This window comes from Leptosomus discolor, chromosome 1 (genome assembly GCF_034619465.1).
Source record: "Leptosomus discolor isolate bLepDis1 chromosome 1, bLepDis1.hap2, whole genome shotgun sequence".
Taxonomy (NCBI): Eukaryota; Metazoa; Chordata; class Aves; order Leptosomiformes; family Leptosomidae; genus Leptosomus; species Leptosomus discolor.
In genome coordinates this window covers 46382764-46405471 of record NC_141391.1, presented here as the reverse complement: position 1 = coordinate 46405471, position 22708 = coordinate 46382764, and the positions used below count along the sequence as shown (strand labels likewise).

Below are 22708 nucleotides of genomic sequence, written 5' to 3'. Positions count from 1 at the left end.
TAAGCCAGGTAAAAGTTTACCAGATGTTTTGCTAACATGGACTATAGCAGCTCAACATTACAGAGCAATTAGTATTCATTGGAAACTATTTCATTAGCATTAGTAGGGATCAAGAAAATTATTCCAGCTTTACTCACACAAGGTATAGTTTGACTCACACACTATCCAAGGAAGTGTCATTTTCATATCGGTGCTCCTCAGGAAACACAGAGGGCAAAAAAAAGGCAGTCTAAACTAAACTAGCAAAATGACGAGGTGAAGACAAATCATCTTCTTCACTCAGACTCCATCATTTCTCCCACCAACTCCCTAAATTTATTCAATGAGTTTTTCACTAATTTCACTCTTAATTTCTGCTAGCCCTGTATAAGTTGTGATTTGTTTCCTGCCTCTTCTTCACCCCACTATTTCCCCGCCCCCCACTTGCTGGCAACATATTCTGCCTTACTTCCCACTAAATGAACGTTTTGTCTTCATAATGTGAAAGAAGGCATCGGTCACACTTCCAACTCTGGCAAAATTCTTTCAGGACTTCGAAAGGGTATCCTGATCAAACCCATGTCAAGTCCAGAAATGCTACAAGGCCTTCAGCCAGGATGGAAACTCTCACTAGCCAGAATGGGTGGTACCATCGTGGAGAGATGACAGCATCACAACATTTGAGTCAATGATCAAAATCATAGCACAGAGGTGCTACATCACTCCCAAGCTCATACACCACCCAAAATACTCCCTGAAAAAAGGAACACAAGATCCTCTTTCACTGACAAAAAGAGGAGCTGAAGACTGAAGGACAGAAGCTCTAAAAATTACTGTTCTCTAGAGACCAGTCCCTTTTTGCTTTTCTGACGTGGCAGGAAAGAAAACGTTATATTCCCTTGTGTGGTGGTTGCACATTTTTTTACCTGTGCATCCTCTCAGAAACAAGCCAGAGCACAAGAGAGAAGTCAGTAGCTCATTGCTTTGTAGACTTGCTAGTCAAGACATTTCTAATGCATGAGTAGTTAAAAAAAAGCCAAGTTGTGTTAAAATGCCACAGACATGCTAGCAAACTACTTTAGCGTAGATACATATTACTGCTGTAAGGATAATAAGGACTCTCAGCTGTCAAGTACAGCAGAGACAAAGCTTATTTGCCTTACAGAGCGCACTGTATCTGCCCGATGAAACAACTCACCATTCTTTCCATATCGTCTGACATCCATGACCAGGTTTCCAGTTTCTAGTGCTCTGCCGATGGCTTCTTCCCACTGACTATAGTCCATATGTGAAACCTTTGTGCCATTGATAGCAATGATCTCATCATCTACATGCAGCTGACTAAGTGCTGCAGGGCTACCTGCAGAAAACAGAAGAAAAATAAAATTATGTCTCCATTCACCATTATTTTTTTTACCATAGCTGTGATTGAACCTTTTTTTCCCCCCAAAGAAATGCTTATTGGTAGATATTCAGAAAGTCTTAGAAAAATCTACTGCACTGTAAATATAAGCTCAGTAAACTCAACATCAAAGTAGTGATTCAATTTGAAACTTATGAAAATGACAACGACACCAGTCTTTTGGACTTGCATATTCTGGTTAGCCCATTTAATAAACAGCCTCCGGGCCCACTTTGCCTTCATTAACTCACCTTTACCACCTGGGATAGTCGGGGGGGGGGGGGGGGGGGGGGGCAGCAGAGAGAGTGCACCCCACAGTGCCTGTAGCCAACAATTAGCTGAAATTCAGCCAATGTTTGAGTAATCCTCTCATATTTGCCCAAAATAAACCCAGCCTCCACTGTTAATTCCAGTAGATGCTGGCTTTCCCATATTCTTATTTACATTTTCTGGGCTCTACTGACAAGAACATGCTGCTCTACTGCTTTGCTAAAATAGTTTCTTAGCTCTGAATTGATTGGTAATTGGAATCAAGATATTGCTGAGTGCTGTCCCGTTAGACTTCTCTAGATTCTACTTATCTTGTCAATTAAGAGCAAATTTCATTGCAGCTTGGACTTTGAATTCTACTGATACTTTGCAAGACAGGCTGCACTTTATACTTTTTTTTTCATCTGCTACTAAACATTAGCAGGTGATCTTACTAGCTTAAGGACAAAGAAGATATGGGACTAGTTAATAAACTTTTTTTTCTATTTAATTCAGAAAATGGATAAACTGAGAAACTGAGACTTCCCTAAATAAGATTTTATTAATTACATCTGAATGGTTCTTCCATTAACAATTATTCTCCTAGCAGAATAGAAAATGGAAAAGCTACGTGAAAACACAGTTAAAGATTGCACATTAAATCCTCACATTAATAAACTGAAACAAATTTGAATTACACAATGAGAGTGTTTTCCAAAGTAAGTCGTGAAATCTACACATCTTGTTAAAATATATGAAGAACGATGCTATATTACATTATCAGAAACAAATGTGACAAGCATGACAGAAGAATTTAGACACTGCATGCTTCATCTTGACCTCCTCCTGACTTACTAGTAAAATGCTGCTAGAAGTCTGGATCGTCCACTAATGATTCAGATAGCTTTTAATATTCCTGGCACCCGAGGAAGCTAAGAAATGAAGAAATGCTATGCTTCCTTAATAGCGCACCAACCAGTGATCCATCGTAGTTCACAAAAAAAAGATCAACGCTAACTACTATGTTGGAAGAGCATAGCTCCATATCCTGTTTTTCTGCATTCTTCTTAAAGTATTGACTACAAACTCCATTAGCAGCTATCAGTAAATTTAATTTTCAAAACACACCAGTTATTTTTCAACATTATTATAGAAGAAAATGTAAGGTTTTCATTTGGAGGAAGAAAACACAGGAGACAAACTAGGAAAAAAAGCATATCTCCTTAGAGAGATGTTAAATATTTAATAATTTTCCAATCTATTAATTGAAGCTACTATTAAGAATACTGTTGAAGATACTACAACTAAAGTTACTATTTCCAACATCATATAACATGTGGAATTGTGTCTGATTTCAAAATTTAAGTTCTTTAGTACTATACAGTTTGACCACATGTAGACTGAACTCTATGCTCATTATATAGGGAGTGCTTTAGGCTCAAGGACAGTCATCAGAACTGGTAATTTCCCTGTTTTCTGCTGTGACAGAACAAGCCCTAGGAACCAAAAAAGATGCTGTTCATTTCACTCAGATGATTTGACTGGGATAAGATCCAACTCAGAGTGAGAACAGTATACCTCACTCAGCTCAGATACACTAAGCATGTGAGGGGGGAAAGTGGGGTACCAATTCAGGTTTTAGGAAGGGAAAGGAATTTAAGTTTATGTGGTTCCTCCTATAATATCACTAGAAAAACACATCCAGACCATACCCCAACCACACAGATTTGAATGAACAGTAGCAGTCTCTAGATTGCACGTGTAGACCTACCACAGCCAGGACAACTTAACATCGCTCAATTTTTGGCAGCTGTTCTTCCCCTACTGTCTCTACAGTCTGTGAATAGAAGGACTTATCAAGAATGCAAACCAGAGCTCCTATATTGGGCTTCTGTTCTGATCCACTTCTGGAGAAGCCTACAGTGATTTGCTGGCAATTCAGGTGCCAAAAGTTGTATAGTAGCATACCATATGGTATGTCTTTTTCTGTCCAGATCCTCCAAGACTATAGAATTTAGTTTATATTACGTAGAACATATATTTCTTTTTCTCATAAGCTTCCCTGAAAGTAAACATTTTTTCTTTCTTACTACCTCCAATGAAAACAAACCCAACCAAATACCGACTCATTTTCCATATGTATTTAGTTATCTCTAACCTACCCCCATCTGTTGTTATTACAACAGATAAATACTAGCTCAGTCACACAAAAATTTAAAACTCAAAGGAAGTGGATGAAATTTACTTTGTCCTACATGCCTGCAAGCATTTGACTGCAGACCTGTGCACTCTTACATCAACGCCGTCTCAAAAAAGTGACTGCGAATACGATGAGTGAACAGGAAAGGACTGAAACAATAAAGATTATATAGCAGTGGGGAAGCTGGCAGAACAATGTCTAGATTAATGACCTTAAGGCTTCCCGTTTACCTAATTTTTAGTGTAAACACTGAAAATTCCAGTAAAGAAGGAGCATTATCTTCTTTTGTATGTAGTAAACGGGCCTCACCAAAACATGTGTTGCAAGCTTAAGTCTTATTAAGCTTTTTGAGAACATTTATAAGAAGTTCTTTTTGCTTGTCAAGTAGTTTTCCTAACAATTTTTTGAAGGAAAAGCATATGTGGAATACGGAGTCATTTCTAAGTATCAAAAAGATAAATGCAAGTTATCACCTGAAGAAAATCACATAGCTAGTTAGGACGACAATTATGTCTCTGACAATCAGAGAAAGTCTTCCTAGAAACTATTTCCAGGCTGACAAAAGAGAAAAAGGTGCCTGGGAACAGTTGGTAGGGATTTGCCAAGCCTAAATCACACTTGATCAACCTGGTTGTCTTCAGTGACAAAATGACTAGATATCGGCAGATGAAGGGAGAGTGGTGAATACCATCCACCTTGTCTTTAATGAAGCTTTTGACATGATCTTCCACAGTATCCTGGTATCAAAGTTGTGATGGTATTGCAAATGGGGCAAAACTATGAGATGAGTGAAAAACGGGCTGGGCTGTCAGGCTCAATGGGTAGTGGTTAATGGTTCATACTCAGCGTGGAGGCTGGTTACAACTGGAGCTCCCCACAGATGTATCCTGGGACCTGTCCACTCCAACATGTTCACCAATAATCAGGAAGAGGAGGTGGTGAAACACACCTCAACAAGTTTGCAAAACATGCCAAAAGGGAGCAGGTGGCTGATATGCTGGAGGGCAGGACTGCTGTTCAGAGCAGGAATGTGACATTCAAAACAGGCAAATATGAAGCCCTGCACCCAGAGTGGACTAACCCCAGTGATGGTACAGGCTAGGGGCTGATAGGTTGGAGAGCAGGGCTGGAGGCGTCCTGGTGGACTCTCAGCTGAACATGAGGCAGCAGCAGGCCCTGGCAGCGGTGACGCTATCAATACCCAGGGCCATATGAACGCCTGCATGACCAGCAGATCAAGGGAAGCAACTATCCTGTTCACTCAACACTTGTATGTCATATTGACCACACTGCATCCAGTTTTGGTGTCCCACTGTAAGGGAGACATCAGAAAAGTGGGATAAGTTCACAGGAGGCCACTGGGATGGTTTGAGCTGGAACATTTGCTCTGTGAAGAACAAGGCTTGTTCAGGCTGGAGAAGAGAGGCTGTGGGAGGACCTAACAGCAGTCCCCCCAACCCTAGTACATACAGGGAAGTCACAGAGAAGGTAAAGCCTACTCTTCATTGAAATTCACGTCAGGAGAACATAGCACAGTGCAAGAGAACTGAGACGAAGGATAGTCTGACTGGATATATGGGAAAAATTTTCTCAGTGAGGACAGTTATCCATTGTAGCACGTTGCCTAGAGAGGCTGTGCACCCTCCATCCTTGGAAGGTTTCAAACCCACCTGGGTAAGGCCTTAGCCAACCTAGTCTGAATCAAGTCTTGACACTTTTTTGAGCAGGGGTTTGTCATGGTGATCTTCCAAAGGTCCCTTCCAACCTGAATTATCCTATGATTTATCCTTAAAAATAGGAAAAACGACATTCAGAAGTGCCCAACTGAAGGCACGCCTTACTTTTTCAATGGGCTGTCCACCTCTTTCATCCTTTGTTCCTTTAAAGGAAGCTACAGCTATTGAACAAGGACACAAGTCAGTTCTTGAAAAAAAGATGTTAAACACATGCTATAAATGAGAATACCAAGATGCAGCCCGTGCTCCATTCAATCTTTATACTTTGTGCACTTCCTTGCAAGAATGCTAATAAAGTACAACGAAGATAACAACCACAAGGCTTTTGCCTTCTCCTTGCTTACGGAGTTGGGGACAGAGCTCACCCAGACCTTTGTGAATGACCAGCAGGAACATTCACTACCCTCAGGTTTTTCATTCACAGTTGGCAGTGCAAAGGGGCAGTCCCCTGCCTCTCCAAATAGCAAAATTAAACCAGAAGCCTATTAAGCAGGGCAAGTAAATGGAAAGTTACTCTTCATGCAAAGCAATTAACAGTTACAATCTAAATATGAGAAAAAAAGGGAAAGAAATGTCGAGACTGCTCTGCAAGTACTGTTAAATGTTTGGGGTTTTTTTCCTCTCTGGAAAGCATAATGAAGGGCTAATTAAATGAGAAGTTTCCAGTTATTTCTCCTTTCTTATGATGATCTTGTGTTAGCTGGAAGAAAGGGCACAAGTAAATATTCTTCAAGTATTACTGTCAACGGGAAAGATCACTTTTCAGAAAACAAGCCTTACATGTGATTTGCTTGGGTTTTTGATGTGTTTTGTTGGGTTTTTTTTCATTAAGAAAACTGAGCTTGTTCTATGCAGAAGACTACTAAAGCTTAGAAATAAACTTTATGTATGTTTTATTTCAAGACAAGAATGTTTGCTTTTCCTCAGTATTAACACACCTGAACAAAACTGCACTGGAAACCAATTTACAAGTTGCAACTGCTAAAAAATATTAACTGTCTCCAAAATTCAATATGACCAAGAAAGGTAAAATTAATTTAAAGATATTAACTCCTAACAAAGATTCCTCCGCACATGTTTACAAAATCTACAAAATGAAATCTTCTCAACTTAGCTGAAAGGAACAATTTGGGTATTAAAAGTCCGTATGTGCCCCTTACTACTGTTCTGTAAGGAGCTTGATGAATATTTGAGTGATCACATTTACGCCTTTTCCATGGTTACAGAAATTACCTTGATTAGGAAAATGCATTTTTGGTATTTCTGAATTCAACCCATTTCAGAAGATGAGGCTTCACAGAAATACATTAGCAAATTAAACATTGATTTTTGAGTTCTCCATCCGAGTTTTTAAAATATTTGCAACATTCTTAACAGCAAATGCCTTAATTTAGAAGCCTCTGTAAAGTAAACACAAGAACAAACATTTGTATGGTTAATACACATTTACCTTCTTCAACTGTCTGTACAAAGGTCCCTGAAGAACTCCAGTTTGTTGTAAACCCGAAGCTGCGACTGTGGCCAGGTCTCTGGTTTATACTGATTCTCATTTCACTGTACTGTTCCTGAAAAATAAAACATGACACTACAGTATCTGGTATCACGGGAATCTAAATGAGGGAAAGTTTATCCTCTAAATAAGTGAGGCTGCTCACAATGTGCACTTTAATCATCTATTATTAGCATCATAGACAAAGGAAACAGCATTGAAGTAAGTTAAGTAATTAATTAGGTTTTTATTCAAACAGGTACGTTTTCAGTTTACATTTGTATTTTCTCTACCCATATATTTATCTGTGCATTTCTCTTATTTTAAATGTTTCCTAACACCATGCTACAAAATGTATGAAATTTGAGGAAACTAAATGGAGACTCTAAATGGGTCCTTCATGGATAGTCTTGCAAATTTGTGGAACGCACTGCCTCCTGAGAGAGCGTCAGTCAAAAAGAAACATGAAAAAGCTAGATAACAGTAAGTCACTGGATTTTTTTCCTGCACGTCCTACATTGGGCATCATCAGTTTCCTTTCCGCTCAATGCGGCAACTAGATTTACTTGGGTGTACAATCACCTAGCTTGCTATGGATTTTTTAACAGAGGCCTTACATAATAAAACTAAACTCAGAATTAGTCAGAATTCATGTCTTCCATTCTAGTGGACTTACAAGATGATTTCAAAATCTGATAAAAACCCAACATAAATATTTCTGTAGTTCAAAATGGTAGATTGGGAAAACATTTGGGAACACATGCTTTCAATCCCACAATATATTGTGAACACGTGTTGCATCCATTACCATTTTAATGTGAACTAATTAAAAAACAATTAAAATAACCAAATGCATACTATCCACTGCATTATCATGGAACTGGCATTGTTATAAAAGGAGGAAAAAAATAAAACTCTTTTCTGTTAAATGCTGTTAAAATAGATATATTCCAGCAACGCATGCATGGAGGAGACATCGCATGCTTATATGCATGCATTAAATGTACACCTACATTTTAGTTGCCTAGTGAAGCAGCCTTCCTGAAAGGTGGAATTCATTTTCCCTAACTTAAAATATTTGTAAGTCTAGGTATCTAACCCAATTCCCCAAAGCTCCTATGTTCGTAGGATGTCACAGGCAGTTGCAGGGACCACTGCACAGGCAGACGTAGTTAGTCAAAGTCTCCCAGCAGGACAAGCCAGAGGAGGATTCGGCTGCACCCAAGCTCTGGGTGCAGAAAACAACAGCATTGCAAAGAAACATCCTGAGGTTTCGCCTCGTGTTACAGCAATATTCTGGGCAAAACACTCCCAGTAACAGCCTAGGGTAGAAATTAATTCTTTTCTTCAAAACACAGCTACTAGCTTGCAAACATTCCCACATACAGAAACAGACTTTTTTTCTATTCAACTTAAGTCCTTAGGTGAGTAACAGTACCTTAAAAGTGAATCTATTAATAGCCAGGTTAGCACATTGGGCTAGAGCACATGCAAAGCTTTTGAATTTAAGTGTGTTCCTGAAAATTACTGTTGCTGGTTTTATTTCCACCATCCCAACCCAGCTCTTCTTCAAACCTACCTGTTGTCAGAGGACTAATGCGACTTTGCACACTGAACTTCATAGTTTGGACAGCTAGTCTCCAAAACACTTAGTACTCCACAAACCTGGTGTTATTGCCCTGATGACTAGTGAACTATATCAATCTCTCAACTCTGGCAATGATTTACAAACGTGCCAAATGGAACTTGCAGTCCTTAAATTAAAGCTTGTTTAAGGCACAACACAGCATTTTTTCAATTTTTTTATTTTTATTTTTTAAATTTAAAAACCCCACATTACTCATTTGCAGGAAGGACAATTTATAACCTTGTGACTAATGACAGGAAGAAAAAAAAATACAGACCTAGTACATTTTGTAACACATTAAAGTGTTACAAAGAACCCATATCTAATCTGTTTTCACTGATTAGAACAGCAATTCCTCTGTTTTTGCTACAACATAGAAAAAACCTAAAGATCATGATCTCTTTCCTTGTACAACACTCACAGTTTCAAAAAATTATAATTTCATCACAATGGTCAAGGGGCATCAAGAGTATTAAACTGAAATATGTTCCTTTTCTCCAAGTGATTAGGAAGAAGAATGGTTCAAAGTGAATGAACTTATAAAAAGCTGGTGGAGGAAGTGACTTCATAAATCAGCATCCAAGGTCTTAGGATCCTCACCCAAGCAACTGGCACAATTAACGTTTACAGCAGCATCAGGAATACAAAGAACTCACCTCTAATCTGTCAAGGGTATGAACCACATCATCAGATATTATAGAAAGGTGTTGACAATTAAAGCTATTGCTGGTCATTTTTTACATACATGAAGAGACAGCGATTTGCTTTAAAAATCATTAATGTTAATCAGATTAATTTTTAAGTAAATAACTTAAAAAAGGGGGGGGGTGCTCAAGCCACAACAGATGGCAAAAAGGATAGTATGATACTGATGTTTAAAGCTGGCCTTTGAAAAGCTGATCTTTATTTTCGACCACCAGTTTAAACGTGCAAATGAATGCTACAGCAGCTCAGGTCATTCATCCAACTGACACACCTGATTGTGCACACAACGTGCTTATTTGGAGAATAACAAAAACTTTGCAAGCATCAAACAATATTTAGAATAACTGTTTTGAATTAGAATGAGAACTAAAATCAAGCATGGGACATATAAAAGGCAGGGGGAAAATCCAGCAAAAGAACTAATTATTTTCTTTCCAAATATTCTCTTTCCCCTGAATTAAATCAAAGGAAACAGTTGTTCTCAGCTGTCGTCTTAATACCAAAAAATACTTGCATTAGATGTAATTTTATTTATTTTTTCTTTTACTCTGTTGTAGCACTCAGTTACACTAAGTAATCATGTTATTTCCACACTTACCAAGGTTTTTGAATCCTCAGGCTCTGGCAGACTCACATTTTCTGCAGAAGATGCAAGTGAAAGAGAATCAGGAGGAGAGCAATACTCTGGTTTAACAATACTGATTCCAGCATCTTGGTCTTGGGATTTTACAGGTAATGCTGAACTAGGAGGTGTTGACTGAACACCTTCTTTTTCCTCCTCCTCCTCACCTCTGCTTCTGAATGCACTAGTGGAGAGAGGGTGTGCAGAGTCTGGTTGCGAAAATGAACTGCTAGTGAACAAAGTTTGAGTTCTTTTAGATTTTTCTACTTCTCCATTGTATTTCTGGGTATCATCCATCTAGGACAAAAATGACAGTTTGGTAAATATGTGCTTTAAAAAAGTCAACCTTAATTTTTCAGCAATCTAAATATTTAACCAAAAAAACCTCTCCCTTTCATGCAAATTCTGGTCGCTGTACCCATTACTAATCACCCAGATTAAAGAAAAGCAACATTTTTTTTTTCTCTTGAAGTGCTTGCAGAATAAGTAGTCCAGACTTTTTAAGATAAACTTGTTAAAATTATCTGCTTAGAATAATTTGTATTCTTACCATTTTTTAAAGTGGGGCAAATAGGGATTTAGGAGAAAGCTATGAAAATCGACATAGTAATCGGGAAGGGGGAGAAAAAAGAAAAAAAAAATCAATTTCTGTGTTCCAGTGCCTTACTGAGCAGGCAAATTTTAGGCTAGGATAAAAAACTCGATTTCAACAAAGTCAGCAGAGCAGAGGAAACTTGTATCACCTGAAAAATTTGTCTTTAATACTTAATTATGCTAACTTAGCTTCAGACAATTACATCCAAAGGAGGCAGGTTTTTTGAAAAGGAACACCAAGGAGACTTGCTACAAGTAATGAAAAGACTACTCTACCAAATCTATTTATCAGCCTTATTTATAGGAATGCCTTTAAGTACAGAAACACAAGTAAACATCTAAAGCCACAACAGAATTACCTGCTCTTATTAACACAGCCTTCATCAAAGAGCAGACTTCTTTTAAAAATCAACAGATGTTAAAACTCTACTGTTCCCTCAGCTATCCAAGACCCCCAACATACAGAAACTTCAGGAATGAAGTGGAATTTTACCGTGAATGACCGTGGAAGTGACGAGATTCCTCTTGAGTGGACACCAAAAGGCCTTGGTGTAACCACAGACGTTAACCTAGAGGTATCAGTTTTCTGGTAGCTTCTCGGGAGAGAAGCTGAAACCTGAGCTGACCCAGTTTGAGCATTCACAGAGTAGTGGGTAGACAAAAGAGCTGAGCTCCGTTCCTCTGCTAGGCTCTTGGGCGGAGCGGGAGCTTCATGAGTGGCCAAGCTCTCCAGCAGGTTCTCCTTGTGCGGTTGTGCAGTACACACAGTTTGGCTGTCCTTAGTGCTGTAGGAGGCTTCTTCTTCCGAAAGGTAATCTTTTGCTGCTGACCGTGTGGAAGGTGCTTTTTCTTCACTAAACACATCGTCGTTCAGTGAATATGTCCATCTGTGTTCATGTTTTCGCTGTTCGTAGGAGTTTTGGTCTCTGTCCTCCCTAGAGGTACAAAGCTTGTTAGAATACCAAAGTGACTTGACAAACAGCTGGGACTTAAGTCTTTTGACTACTGGATGTCCAAGGCAGAGCATAAACCAAAAAACACATCTCCAGTAAATGAAAATGAATGGCATAATTTAAAAATATTAGTATTTTAATACATTTTAAAATCTACCTTCTCTCTCCTCCTCCCCATTTCAGTGTTGCCATATTACTCAGTCATACCATTGTCACATTATCAGGTTGTCACCATGACAGAAGGCTCTGCCGAGAAAATTAGGTAGCTATTCAAGTTACATATCCTTAGAAATTCAGATTTTATTAAGGAAAGAATGAGAAGACGGTAGTCCCATAACATTGCCTGAACTGTATAGCATATTATAGAGAGGAGACATCAGCAGAGCTATACTAAACTTTAGACAAAAAAATAAGATTGTGTCCTGAAGTGCAGATTATTTTTTTCTGCTATTCATCTGTTTGTCATGAAGAACAACCACCATGGAGATAATCTTTACTACATCATTTTTAAGATTCCGATAATACTGGATGTTCAATACAATTAGCATCCATATTTTTATTCAAGAGACTAATTTTTGTCATCACAAATAAGTCAAAAAATACAGACTCAAAACGTCCTCTATTAAGGCTTACTGAAATTTATTTTATGAACATGTCATGTGCATATTTCCTTCATCTCAGTTTAAAAAAAAGTAAAAATACAAAAAAAAAAAGAAAAAAGACTGTCACCAGGAGAAATGGTACCATGTTACTCAGTTTATACTTTTTACTCTTCAGAGAGAATTTTGTTCTGTAAATACCCAGAGGAACAACTGGGGATATAGGGGAAATAACAGTTCTGTGATACACATTAAAATTCTGCCTGTATTTATCCACAGTGGCTAAAAGAATAAGAAAGGCAGTGTTAGAGGAAAGAAAAATAGTTAAGCTGATCCAAGAATAAAAAAGGCAATTATGCAGCTCAACACTCCATTGTTTTAACCTCTTTAAAAATCAGTGCAAATACTGACTTCTCAATACATTTATTTATGGATAGCGGAGTAAACTGTCATTTATAGAGCAAAACTGTTTAACATTCTGTGAAAACAATGCATTAACGGACCATATTCTGCCTTTCGATTGCCTAGATTTCAACACTGTAATTTGCAACTAAAATTGTTGAGATCTCTGCAGAATCAATTACAACTTGCCAGTAAAAGATGCTCAAGAATTCAAGGGACTAAAAATGCTCAGATTTAATTTCTTCAACATAATACTCCCATTAGGGTCATACCTCTCCTGCTGCATTTCTTTCAGTGACTTTGTACTCCTTTCAGACACCTCAGAGGCTCTCCTTTCTATTTCTTCTCTCTCTTCCTTTTTCTTCTGCAATTCAGAAGTGAAGCTCTTTCTACGATTCTTCCATTTTGCTAGATCCTACATGAATAACATGAACGGATACAAAGAGGTTTTCTCAAGACCTCATAAATTTAAAGAGTCATCCTATCACATGCTATCTACTGCCCTAATTCTGCTTGCATGTCTGCATCAAGGCCACATTTTCATGCACCTTCCCCCTAAATGGTAAAGGGGTTCTCACATTTCAGTCAGGGTTACAGGCTCACTGCCTGCTAACATGAAAAATTTTAATTACTTCACTACAGAGTGGACAAGTGTATGTTTTGTCTTTTTTTTTTTCCCCCCCTTGACATTATGAATTTTTTTCTAGAATACTTCACGCAGTGACACATAGTCGAAAACTAATGCAAATGCCGTCTGTATTTCTTTGCTGTAGGCTTTGGAGTTTGGGATATTTTTTTCCAAATCACTAGTATGTTAGACCGATACATTCGCTGGAGAATAAACACGCCTTAAATTCCAAACTGAAAACATATACTTCTATAATTTCTTCATTTCTGTAAAACCACAATGGGAACTGGCAACGTTCTCCATGAAATACCAGAGCTGGGTTAAGAGATGCATTGAATATTAGAACTGAGATGCATTAAAGAACCAACTATGAACTGCTTGCTTGGTGGTCTGTTCTTAATTACAGCTTCTTGTTGACAATCATTGCCACGCACAGATTTTAATAAAAAAGAAAAGGTTTTCAGATAACCTTATGATTCTCTGCAATGCTACCACATCAGTTGACAATCTGGGTTTAAAACAGAATTATTGGAGGATAGGAGCCTCAAGAATTTACAAAAGGAAATGTTATTTCCCTCTCTTCTCCCAAAGGATCAAATATTCAGACATTCCAGTCATTTCACAAAAAAAGTGTTCACAAATTTTAGATAACACATGAACATGCACCCTAACTTTTTTTATGTCCACAGAAATAGTCTGAAGGCTTTATTACAATACATACAAGTCTTAACCTGAAGCATTAATCAGATATTCATGATATTTAAAATAATTTCAGTTCTTCATTAAAGACATATCCCCAAAACCACCAGTAGTTGCATGAGATGGATCATTTTAGAACATATCCCCATAGATTGCAGCACACATGCCAAAGCCTGTTTTCTAGGGGCACAGAAAGTAGGCAGCATCCAGCCCTTCAACAGGACGCATGAGGAGGGGTGAAAAGGATTATTTACTTCTTGCCACTTTAGATCTTGTTCTTGTAATTGTTCTTTTATCCTTTGTAGCTCTTCATAACGGATTTTGCGCAATGATTGCAGCTCCTCTGCACTGACATCATTCAATGATTTACTCCTAGAAAGAAAAAAAAAAAAAGAGTACTCAGCTGTATTATATCTTAGCCATTATTTACACAAATGAAACCTTTGAGAGATTTATATTAGTACAACTGAGCGCTCAAGTGTTATTTCTAATAGAGCAGGAAACACGTGGGCAGCTAAACGGGCAAGGCTGGGATGTGCTCTAGTGCCAGCACTCAAGTCAGTATTTGAGCAAATAAAGTCAGGTTAAGGGAATAAGCAGCTCTGTAGCACCTCCATGTTGATCAGTCACACTGAGCTCCTCCTATCTCACTGCTATTTCTGTTTAAACTTGTTACTCTCTTTACTGACCTTGCTCCTTTCTTTGACCTAAAAGGCATCCCCCCTCCTTAAGTCCAAATTCCTATCCTTCCACCACTACTCTCCAGTAACAGCCCCAAAAATCACCACCCATTCTTTCCTTACTTAGGCTTACCACAAAATCAAGTCAGCTATTTACACATGTTTCTAAAAGAGAAAATCAATTCACTGCTAAATGCTCAGTTCATGCATGTCATAGGCCCCACTAGCCTACCTCACTCCTCCCCAAGCCTCCCCGATGCTTTCCATCCAAGTCTGGATGGCTAACAGCCATGTCCTCACTAATTTCTTCAATGTGGCAAAAAGTTTCTCCCATAAACTCATACTCACTAGCTCCCTTTAAATTGCTTAAAGCTCACCTTTCATGCTTTCCCACCCCTTTCTCCAGTGCTATTTTTCCTTTATTCTTTCACACTGCAGTAATAAACATAATAGGACATTCAGTTTAGGTATAGGACAGGACTCCTGCTCAATGCTGACCACAGGCCTCTGAGACATATTTCATCATAAGGTTCAATGCTGTAATACAAAAAAAGCAGCTAGGCTTCTGCGGTTTACTTTCTTCAAAGATACTTCTGTTTGCATTTGTCCAGACAAAATCTGAATGACAGAGGGGTGTAACCAAGTTCTAACAGGACTTGAAAATGTGTCACTTCTCTGATACGATGGAAAATCATGTTAAAAACAACTCTGATTCAGCACAGGGCCTTGCTCTAATCTCTTACATACCAAGAGAGCTCTGAACTAACAAACCAGACTCTCACTTCCTCCCAGGAGGCCCAACTCACTTTCATTGGTAACATGAGACTTTGGCTTCTAGAAATAAAGGCTAGGGCATTAACTCATTATAGCTGTTTGCTTGTTTATTTTCTGAATGGGAAGGATGCCAAATTTAGCGAAAAATGTCCTGCTCACAACTGCAGACATTCTTTTCTTTTACAGCTCTCTCTCCTTTCCTCTCTTCTTTTTTATGATTAAAGTTACATCACATGTAGAAATGGTTTGGAGTAACCAAACTGTACATAAGTATCAAAACTATTCCAGACTCATTCAAGAAAACTTGTATGACTAGAGTTTCCTTTTCCTTCTCTCAAGGGAGTATCTTCCTGCAACAAAATAGGAAAATCTAGATCTAAATGCAATATACCCTAAGTAAAGGTCTATTCATGTATTCACACCAAGGAACAAGTTGTTAGCTGAAATTCCGCTTTTCAAAAAAAAAAAATCATCTAGCTAGTGACTTGAACCTTCTGACTCTCCTTGCCCTAACATCTAACTTCTGAAACAGTTCTTGCTTCTGGAAGTGTTTAGTAATTTACCAGGTTTGCCTCAGGGTGAAAATAAGTAAGTAAATAAATGTACATTAAAAAAAATTAGAACACTATGGATAAACCAAATACTTATCATGTCATCACACAGTAAGTGGAAAAATATTTCTCTGAGTCACAGGACATCATAAATAAGAGCTAAGTTCATACGGCATACACCATGTCATCATTATTTTCAGATTCCATCTGTACAGCCTGTGAAATAAAATATTTACTAATCTTCCTTTACATTTCTGAATGTTTTGAAGCCTTATTTAAATACAGAACACTAAATACTTCACTTCAGCACGAATAAAATGTCAGAGCTGATGTTCAAAATACCTGATAATGACTTGGATGCCCTAGGTGCCAGAGAGAACTTTTGTCAGACACATAGCTTCTAGTCTTATGTTTGTTACATAAATTGCCCAAGCACACAACAACAAAGCGGCATGCACAAGTTGCTTTCAGCATGATTTTTTAGCTACTGTGCATGCACAAAAATTTAAATAGGCAAAACCAGCATTATGTTCTTTCAAACTTTTATAAAACTTACCCTTGCTCATCAGAAAGCTTTTGAAACAGTCTGAGAAATCAGAAACCAAAAAAGAAAAGATTCAGTGTCTTGATATTCATAACAAAATTAACACCATCAGTACACCAGCACTCTGAGTAAGCGAAGGGGAAACTGAAAGCTTGACGACTAGCCAGCATGGAATAACACATTGGAGATTCAACACTAGTCAAAAAACACATCAGGACTTGCATGATGCCTAAGTCGGGCAGAAAACTGACAGAATAAGGAAGCCTGTTAAGTTTCCAACGCTTCTGATCTAGCAATACTTCACAAATAGAGCCTTGTATTAATTCTGCACCAGTTATTCCAGTGCGGCTGAACAGCATGATGCTTGGAAGATACTCATTTCAAGAAATGAAAATTAATGCCAACTTGAGTCCCAACAAGAAGCCTGACTTAAAGAGGCTGTTTTCTTGTTACTTCAACCATTTCTGATACTACATTAAAGTAACACTTGGAATGGATAAGAATAAAAGGCCCTATATAGAAGTTTAGTACATTAGGTGGAGAACCAAATTAATCCAGTATGATTCTAGAGGATTTTTAGTATTCTTGAACATGAGTATTTTATTCTATTGAATGAATTCTTAAAATGTGAAATATTTTCAAGCACTTCAGAAATATTCCTCAGTTAACAGTATTAAGCTTAAAAATTAAATGCAGCAACATCAAAGTATCAACCGGAACACGGAAGTGTCTTAGTCACAAAGTAATGATGCATAGCTGAGAGAATTGCAACTTGCAATGCCGTATTTTCAGAGTTAAGGAAACATTTGAAACCCCACTCTCTCCCAGTGAGTACAAAATCCAAAGGAGAGCTAGGAAGTAGTTAAAAACAGTATTCAGTCAAAGAAGAGAAATTTTGAGTATATCACGAAAGGATAAGGGGAAAGTGTTAATCAGGACTGTATGAAAGCAAGGGGGAAATACTGGCAGAATAAAAGATGTCACAGTGGAATTTAATACTACATGGACACACAATTTGCATGCACCATGACTTTTGGTGGGCAAAACACCACCGATATTTTTTGTCACCTCATCTCAAAACTGTGGCAAGACAGTTTACAAGTATTTTCAAACTTAGGTGCAAGCAAGAATAGCATAATGTCCATTTCCACAATTTGTCATTAAAGAATTCATGTGTTTCAGAAACATTTTTACCAATAATATTAGGGAAAAAAAAAAAAGAATATTTCTAGCCCCTACAGTCTGTTGAATAATCACTATTCCTGTTCAACCGTGGAAAGAAACTTGTGCAGAACTTTCAGCCTGAAGGAATGATAACATATTTTCTCTAAAATAGCAGCCTGAAGCTAGAAAACACTAAGGTTTTTTTGATGAAAATATGGTATTGCAGTCATAAGCTTCTATTCAAAGCAAATTAAAAGCTCGTCCAGGACGCCACGAACAAATAGCAGATTGCACTCTACGAATGGTTCAGCACAAGACGATGCTTTTCTGAATGGAAAGGGTTCAACTGCACTCAAGCGCAATCTGTGCGGGACACAACCTGACCTCTCCACCATTTGCCGTTTCTTGTGTCTAACTTTGCTGGCCTCCCTGATCGCTTCCCACTTCTTCCAGTCTTCTTCACTGCAGGGACCCGGGATGAAATTTACTGGCTGGACGTTGCTTCCCACCTTCCAAGATTCAATCTTGCGGGTCAGCATATCGTCCTTCTTATGGTGGGAAGATGGCGACAGCACTCTGCCGTTGCTCTTTCTTTCCTCTGGTGTTGTGTTTTTTTCAAGTAAACACAGAAATTTGGATCGGATCTCCTCTGGAAGACTCCATGGATCAGGAAAGAGTGCTGGGTGATACTTGTCTGGAGCACCCGATAATGGCACCTCTTTTTTCTGAGAGAGGATTTTTCGGAAAATCATGTCATCTTTTTCCAAGTCTGGAATCACAGTTTGGCCCTCTCTGGGTTGCAGAATTATCTCACCCTCTAGGGAAGGCTCCTGCTCAGAGAATTTTTTAAAATACCGGGGGTCTTGGAGAACCACCTGATTCACATGGAAAGCCCCAGTTTTCCGAACGAACAAGTCATCATTTTCTAAATCTGGATACAGGTATCCATTTTCTGCATCTCCTTGCTTCCATCCTGGTACAAAGGAAATATTCTTTCTACATTTTATGAGCCTAGGGCCAGAAGTAGGATCAATTTTGGTCTTCGTTTCAGAAGACAAGTAGTCAGAGTATTTTTGCAGGGCCTGAAGTAATGAAAACTGACTGAAGCATATAAAACAAAAGGAGGGAAGTAAAAATATCATTAACTAGCAAAAGACAAGCAGATCACAATGTATTCCGATACACATTTGGTTTAGACTTGCAGTATCCCAAGCAGTATAACTACACCACTTGGCAATCATGACTAACTGTAGCACAGCACACATCAACCAATGTAAAGGTACCACAGCATACTAACCTGCTCAGAAACAGCACGCTTACATGCTCACACACAAAGCCAGTAACCCTATGCAGCATGTTATGCTTTTGCATTTACATGTTTCAGGAGACCAGCAACTTACAGCTACATTTAAAAAAGAAAAAAAAAAACAACCCACCAAAAACCCCACCAAAACACCCAAACAAAAACAAACAACAAAACCAAAATAGTAATAACCAAAAAAGCGTGACATCACAAGACGTGGTTTAATTTCATTTAGCTGTTGCATATCCAGCCATTTCTTTTTGATGCACCAAGAGTACAGCTCATGCAGCAATATCAACCTGGGCTGATCAGAAGCCTCCAAGATTTTTCCTTCTGCAATCTGTGACAATGAGCTTCCCACATATTCAGCAGTTGGCTTATAGTTCTGATCCCTTCTGCAACTGCTGTTCCAGTCAAAACTTGGTCTTGGTTGATGAGCAACAATGGAAGAGCTTTGTTTGTAAGCAAATTCATCATCCTCAGAATCCGATTTCTTTCTACTGTGCAGCAGCACAAAGAATGAGCAGAGGGAAAGAAAGAAAAAAAGCCACGAAGTGTACTCATTGAGTAAAATGCACAGTGGCAACAGTGCAACAGTACTGAAAAGAATATTTCAACTATTTTCTCAGAAAAAAGAGAAAATATCCTTCTGCTACACTAGCAATAAAAATGAAAAGTAAAAATAAAGTCATATAACTACACTTTATGTACAGGATTTGCACACAGAGGAGAAACAGGGGCATGCATGAAAACGCACCTGAACCCTTGAATCTCTTTATACCAGGGTTTGAAAGAGGATTTCCTGATTTTTCTCCATAGTAATTCTTCTTCTGGAGTCCAAAACTTAGGAAGAAATTTGTCAAAAGCAACAACTGTATTTGCCGCTGAAGAACTTAGCTTGCGAAAATAGAGATCATCTTTTTCAATGTTTGGAATGCCTATTTCTTCTTCCTCGTCCTCATCAAAATACCCAGATAATTCTGAAGGAATGTTAACTCTCGGTTTGTTTTCCTCTTTAGTATCCAACTGCCTCTGCCTCCTCTGGTTACTGTTCAAAATACCCAATCAGTTAAGATATTTTAGGAGCAACTTGACATAAAGAATGAAAAAAGACATGCTTTTTGGCTCAGGAGCTCAGCCTCATCAATGAAGCAAATTAGTTCTCAATTCCATCACTGCAGCACCAGAAATAATAAAATATATTTAAAAAGTTAAATTGTTATATCAGCATCCTACCGCCTCCGAAAAACACGAAGTTTGACAGAAAAGGCATAACAAATTATCAGCTGTGTTAAAATGCCAATTAGAGGGCTAACTTTATGGAGTTATATATGGACTGCAATTTAGGTAACACAATAGTTACTGGATCTTGGATTAGTATCTCTGACCTCAGTGGTTCAAGCATTGCAGCTAGCGGACCAGCTGGATAACTTTCTTGTGAGCAAGATTTAGGAGAGTCATCGCGCAACACGAGATGATGTCCAGGTGCAGGAGAGCTTACAGGGCTCTTTTTGACTAGAAATCTACGTTTTGCTAAGTCATCCTTAACCACGTCAGGCAGCCTTCTTTCATCTTCTGAGTCAGAGCCACTGTCATACTCATAGGTCATCTGGAGGGAAGCTGGATTTGTGAGCCCACACTCTGCTCTGCTAATTTGGCATGAAGCTACTCGTTTCCCTTCATGTGCGCTGAGGTTGACCAAAACAGGAACAGAATGAAGACAGTGAAGGTAACGGTGGAACCCAAGAACTTCCCACTATTCTCATCTGTAGGCACCAAGAAACTGGACAACCAAAATTCATCACCATATTTTGGAAGGCTTTAATGAGAAACTAAAGCCATAGGTCTATCTCTCGTGAACTTGCATTTAAGATCATTTAAATCCCCTCTATCTGGAGTCTGACCAGCCTCAAAATATTACTCAAACACCAGAAAGCTAGTTATGTGGAACAAAGTAAAACAACAAAACCAAAACAAAAACCCAATCATGCAACCACAACAAAACATCCCCCCTGTTAAAATATAGAAATCCAAATACTTTACTGTGTATTGCAGTAACAGCAGCTTTTCTTTAACTAATAAAGAAATCATTAATTTGAAAAGTCCTAAATCAAAGTCCACTTTACTAAGACCACACACCAGTACCTTGAAAATGTTCCATCTGACTCTGTGACGGGACTTGCCCAGCTCCTCCTGTTGTCCTCATTCTTCTCTGTCCTCTTCTTCCTTAAGGGTGCTGGCACATATGCTGCCTGCTTATTTTTGTTGGGTAAGAAGCGATTGAAGTCAGCAGTAGGTTTCGGTTCAATCACAGAAATCCTACGGTAAGACCTGTCATCTTTGTGAGAGTCATGCATTTTGAAAGGCAGTTCCAAGTCTGTGTCACTGTCGCAATCTTAGACGAAAGAGGGGAAAAGGGAAGGCACAAACATTATTCTCTGACACAAGCTTCTAGCTAGAATTTGCACCAAAATCTTCTAAAACCAATTGAACTCTATATTTGGGATGTTTTGGCTGCAAAAACAGGACAGTAGGAGAGATATTTTTAGAAGCTTCTGGCAAAGCTGCAATAAGCTCCATTAAGCTGAGTTTGGTTTGCATGCCCCCGCTACATTTGTTTCATTCTTTCACTATCACTGCTCCCTGCAGGAAACAAAGTGCTAACTACTAGATTGAAGATGTAAAACAGCATAGAAGTTTTTACTTAAAAACATACTTGCCATTCAAATTTACTAAAAAGAGAAGTTATCAGCAAATAGTATAGCAACATGCCTATCTCACCAGATTAACGCCCAGGAGAAACTCAGGGTACGTCACATATGTAGCACGGCTACATGTTGCATTGCTCAGATCAGAAATGCTCCATGTGGCCTCAGCCCAATGATTTTATGTTATTTACATGGAACAAAATCCAAAAGGTCACTGTTTCTTATAACTTTGTTAGACTACAAGTTTGTATTGAATTTTAAAACTGGGAGAGAAACACAGGTTAGAGTACAGCTGTAGGGATCCAACATCACAAGCCGTTGTTACCTTTCTTTCCATGACAAACTATCAAAAGTAACAACTACTATTCAGTTTTTAACCTGGGCGAGAAAAACTGTATTGCATATTGAATATTCACAAATGGAGTGAAGGCATAGAGGTTTGACATATCCACACTAGAAACAAGGCAAGAGACTTTTGCAACTGTTGAATTTTAGGTGATCCCATCAGGATCTGAATTCTAGCAATTTCCCTTTCCGAACTATGGGAAAATACCCTGCACATAGACACACCCTAATGCAGCAGTGAGAGCGAAAGTCCCAGCAACCCTTCCTAGGAAAATTCATGTGAGCGTTCCTTTGTTTCTACCAACTGTTAGAGGTCAATATTTGCTTAAGCAAAATGCAACTGCAGCAGTTGCAAAACTGGAGTTGCCTTTCAAGCCAATTTAAGTACTGGGGACCCAAAGCACTAGGTTCATACATTGTCTTCTCCCATGCTCGTAAGACATATGTCAACAAAAGATTTAAAAGAGGAAAACATACCTTCACTGCCACCTTTTAAGGTTATATCCGATGAAAAGCTTGTGGAGGATCGTGAACCAAGAGAATCCAAGCTATCAAAGGAATCGTCTCTTTTATGGCTAACTGAAGATGAAAAGGGCTCTCCCCGGTCAACGTACCAGATATCACCGTACCCACTATCCCTGCCACTCCTGTTCAGGTGGCTGGACTCTTCAAGTGCCTATAAGAGAAAGTTTTGAAATGTCTTTTACAATATTTTAAGATGCAAGTGTTACTCGTGAGTTTTCACTCAAAAATTT

The 22708-nt window shown here is 38.5% G+C and overlaps 1 protein-coding gene across 3 annotated transcripts in view; it reads right to left on the bottom strand.

Annotated features, from left to right (window-relative positions):
- Positions 1–22708, bottom strand: part of LMO7 (LIM domain 7) — a 134603-nt gene that overhangs the window by 21599 nt on the left and 90296 nt on the right. The window contains exons 7-19 of one of the 3 annotated variants that reach the window (XM_086482004.1): positions 22431–22629; positions 21046–21295; positions 20289–20609; positions 19658–19948; positions 19200–19400; positions 17982–18698; positions 16446–16475; positions 14139–14256; positions 12830–12972; positions 11097–11538; positions 9986–10306; positions 7017–7131; positions 1178–1339 (exon numbers count right to left, since the gene is read on the bottom strand). In XM_086482004.1, coding sequence (XP_086338130.1) covers positions 1178–1339; positions 7017–7131; positions 9986–10306; positions 11097–11538; positions 12830–12972; positions 14139–14256; positions 16446–16475; positions 17982–18698; positions 19200–19400; positions 19658–19948; positions 20289–20609; positions 21046–21295; positions 22431–22629 — 3310 coding nt within the window. The remainder of the gene's footprint in view (positions 1–1177; positions 1340–7016; positions 7132–9985; positions 10307–11096; positions 11539–12829; positions 12973–14138; positions 14257–16445; positions 16476–17981; positions 18699–19199; positions 19401–19657; positions 19949–20288; positions 20610–21045; positions 21296–22430; positions 22630–22708) is intronic. The other 2 variants (XM_086482005.1, XM_086482006.1) reach the window with 2 other exon arrangements.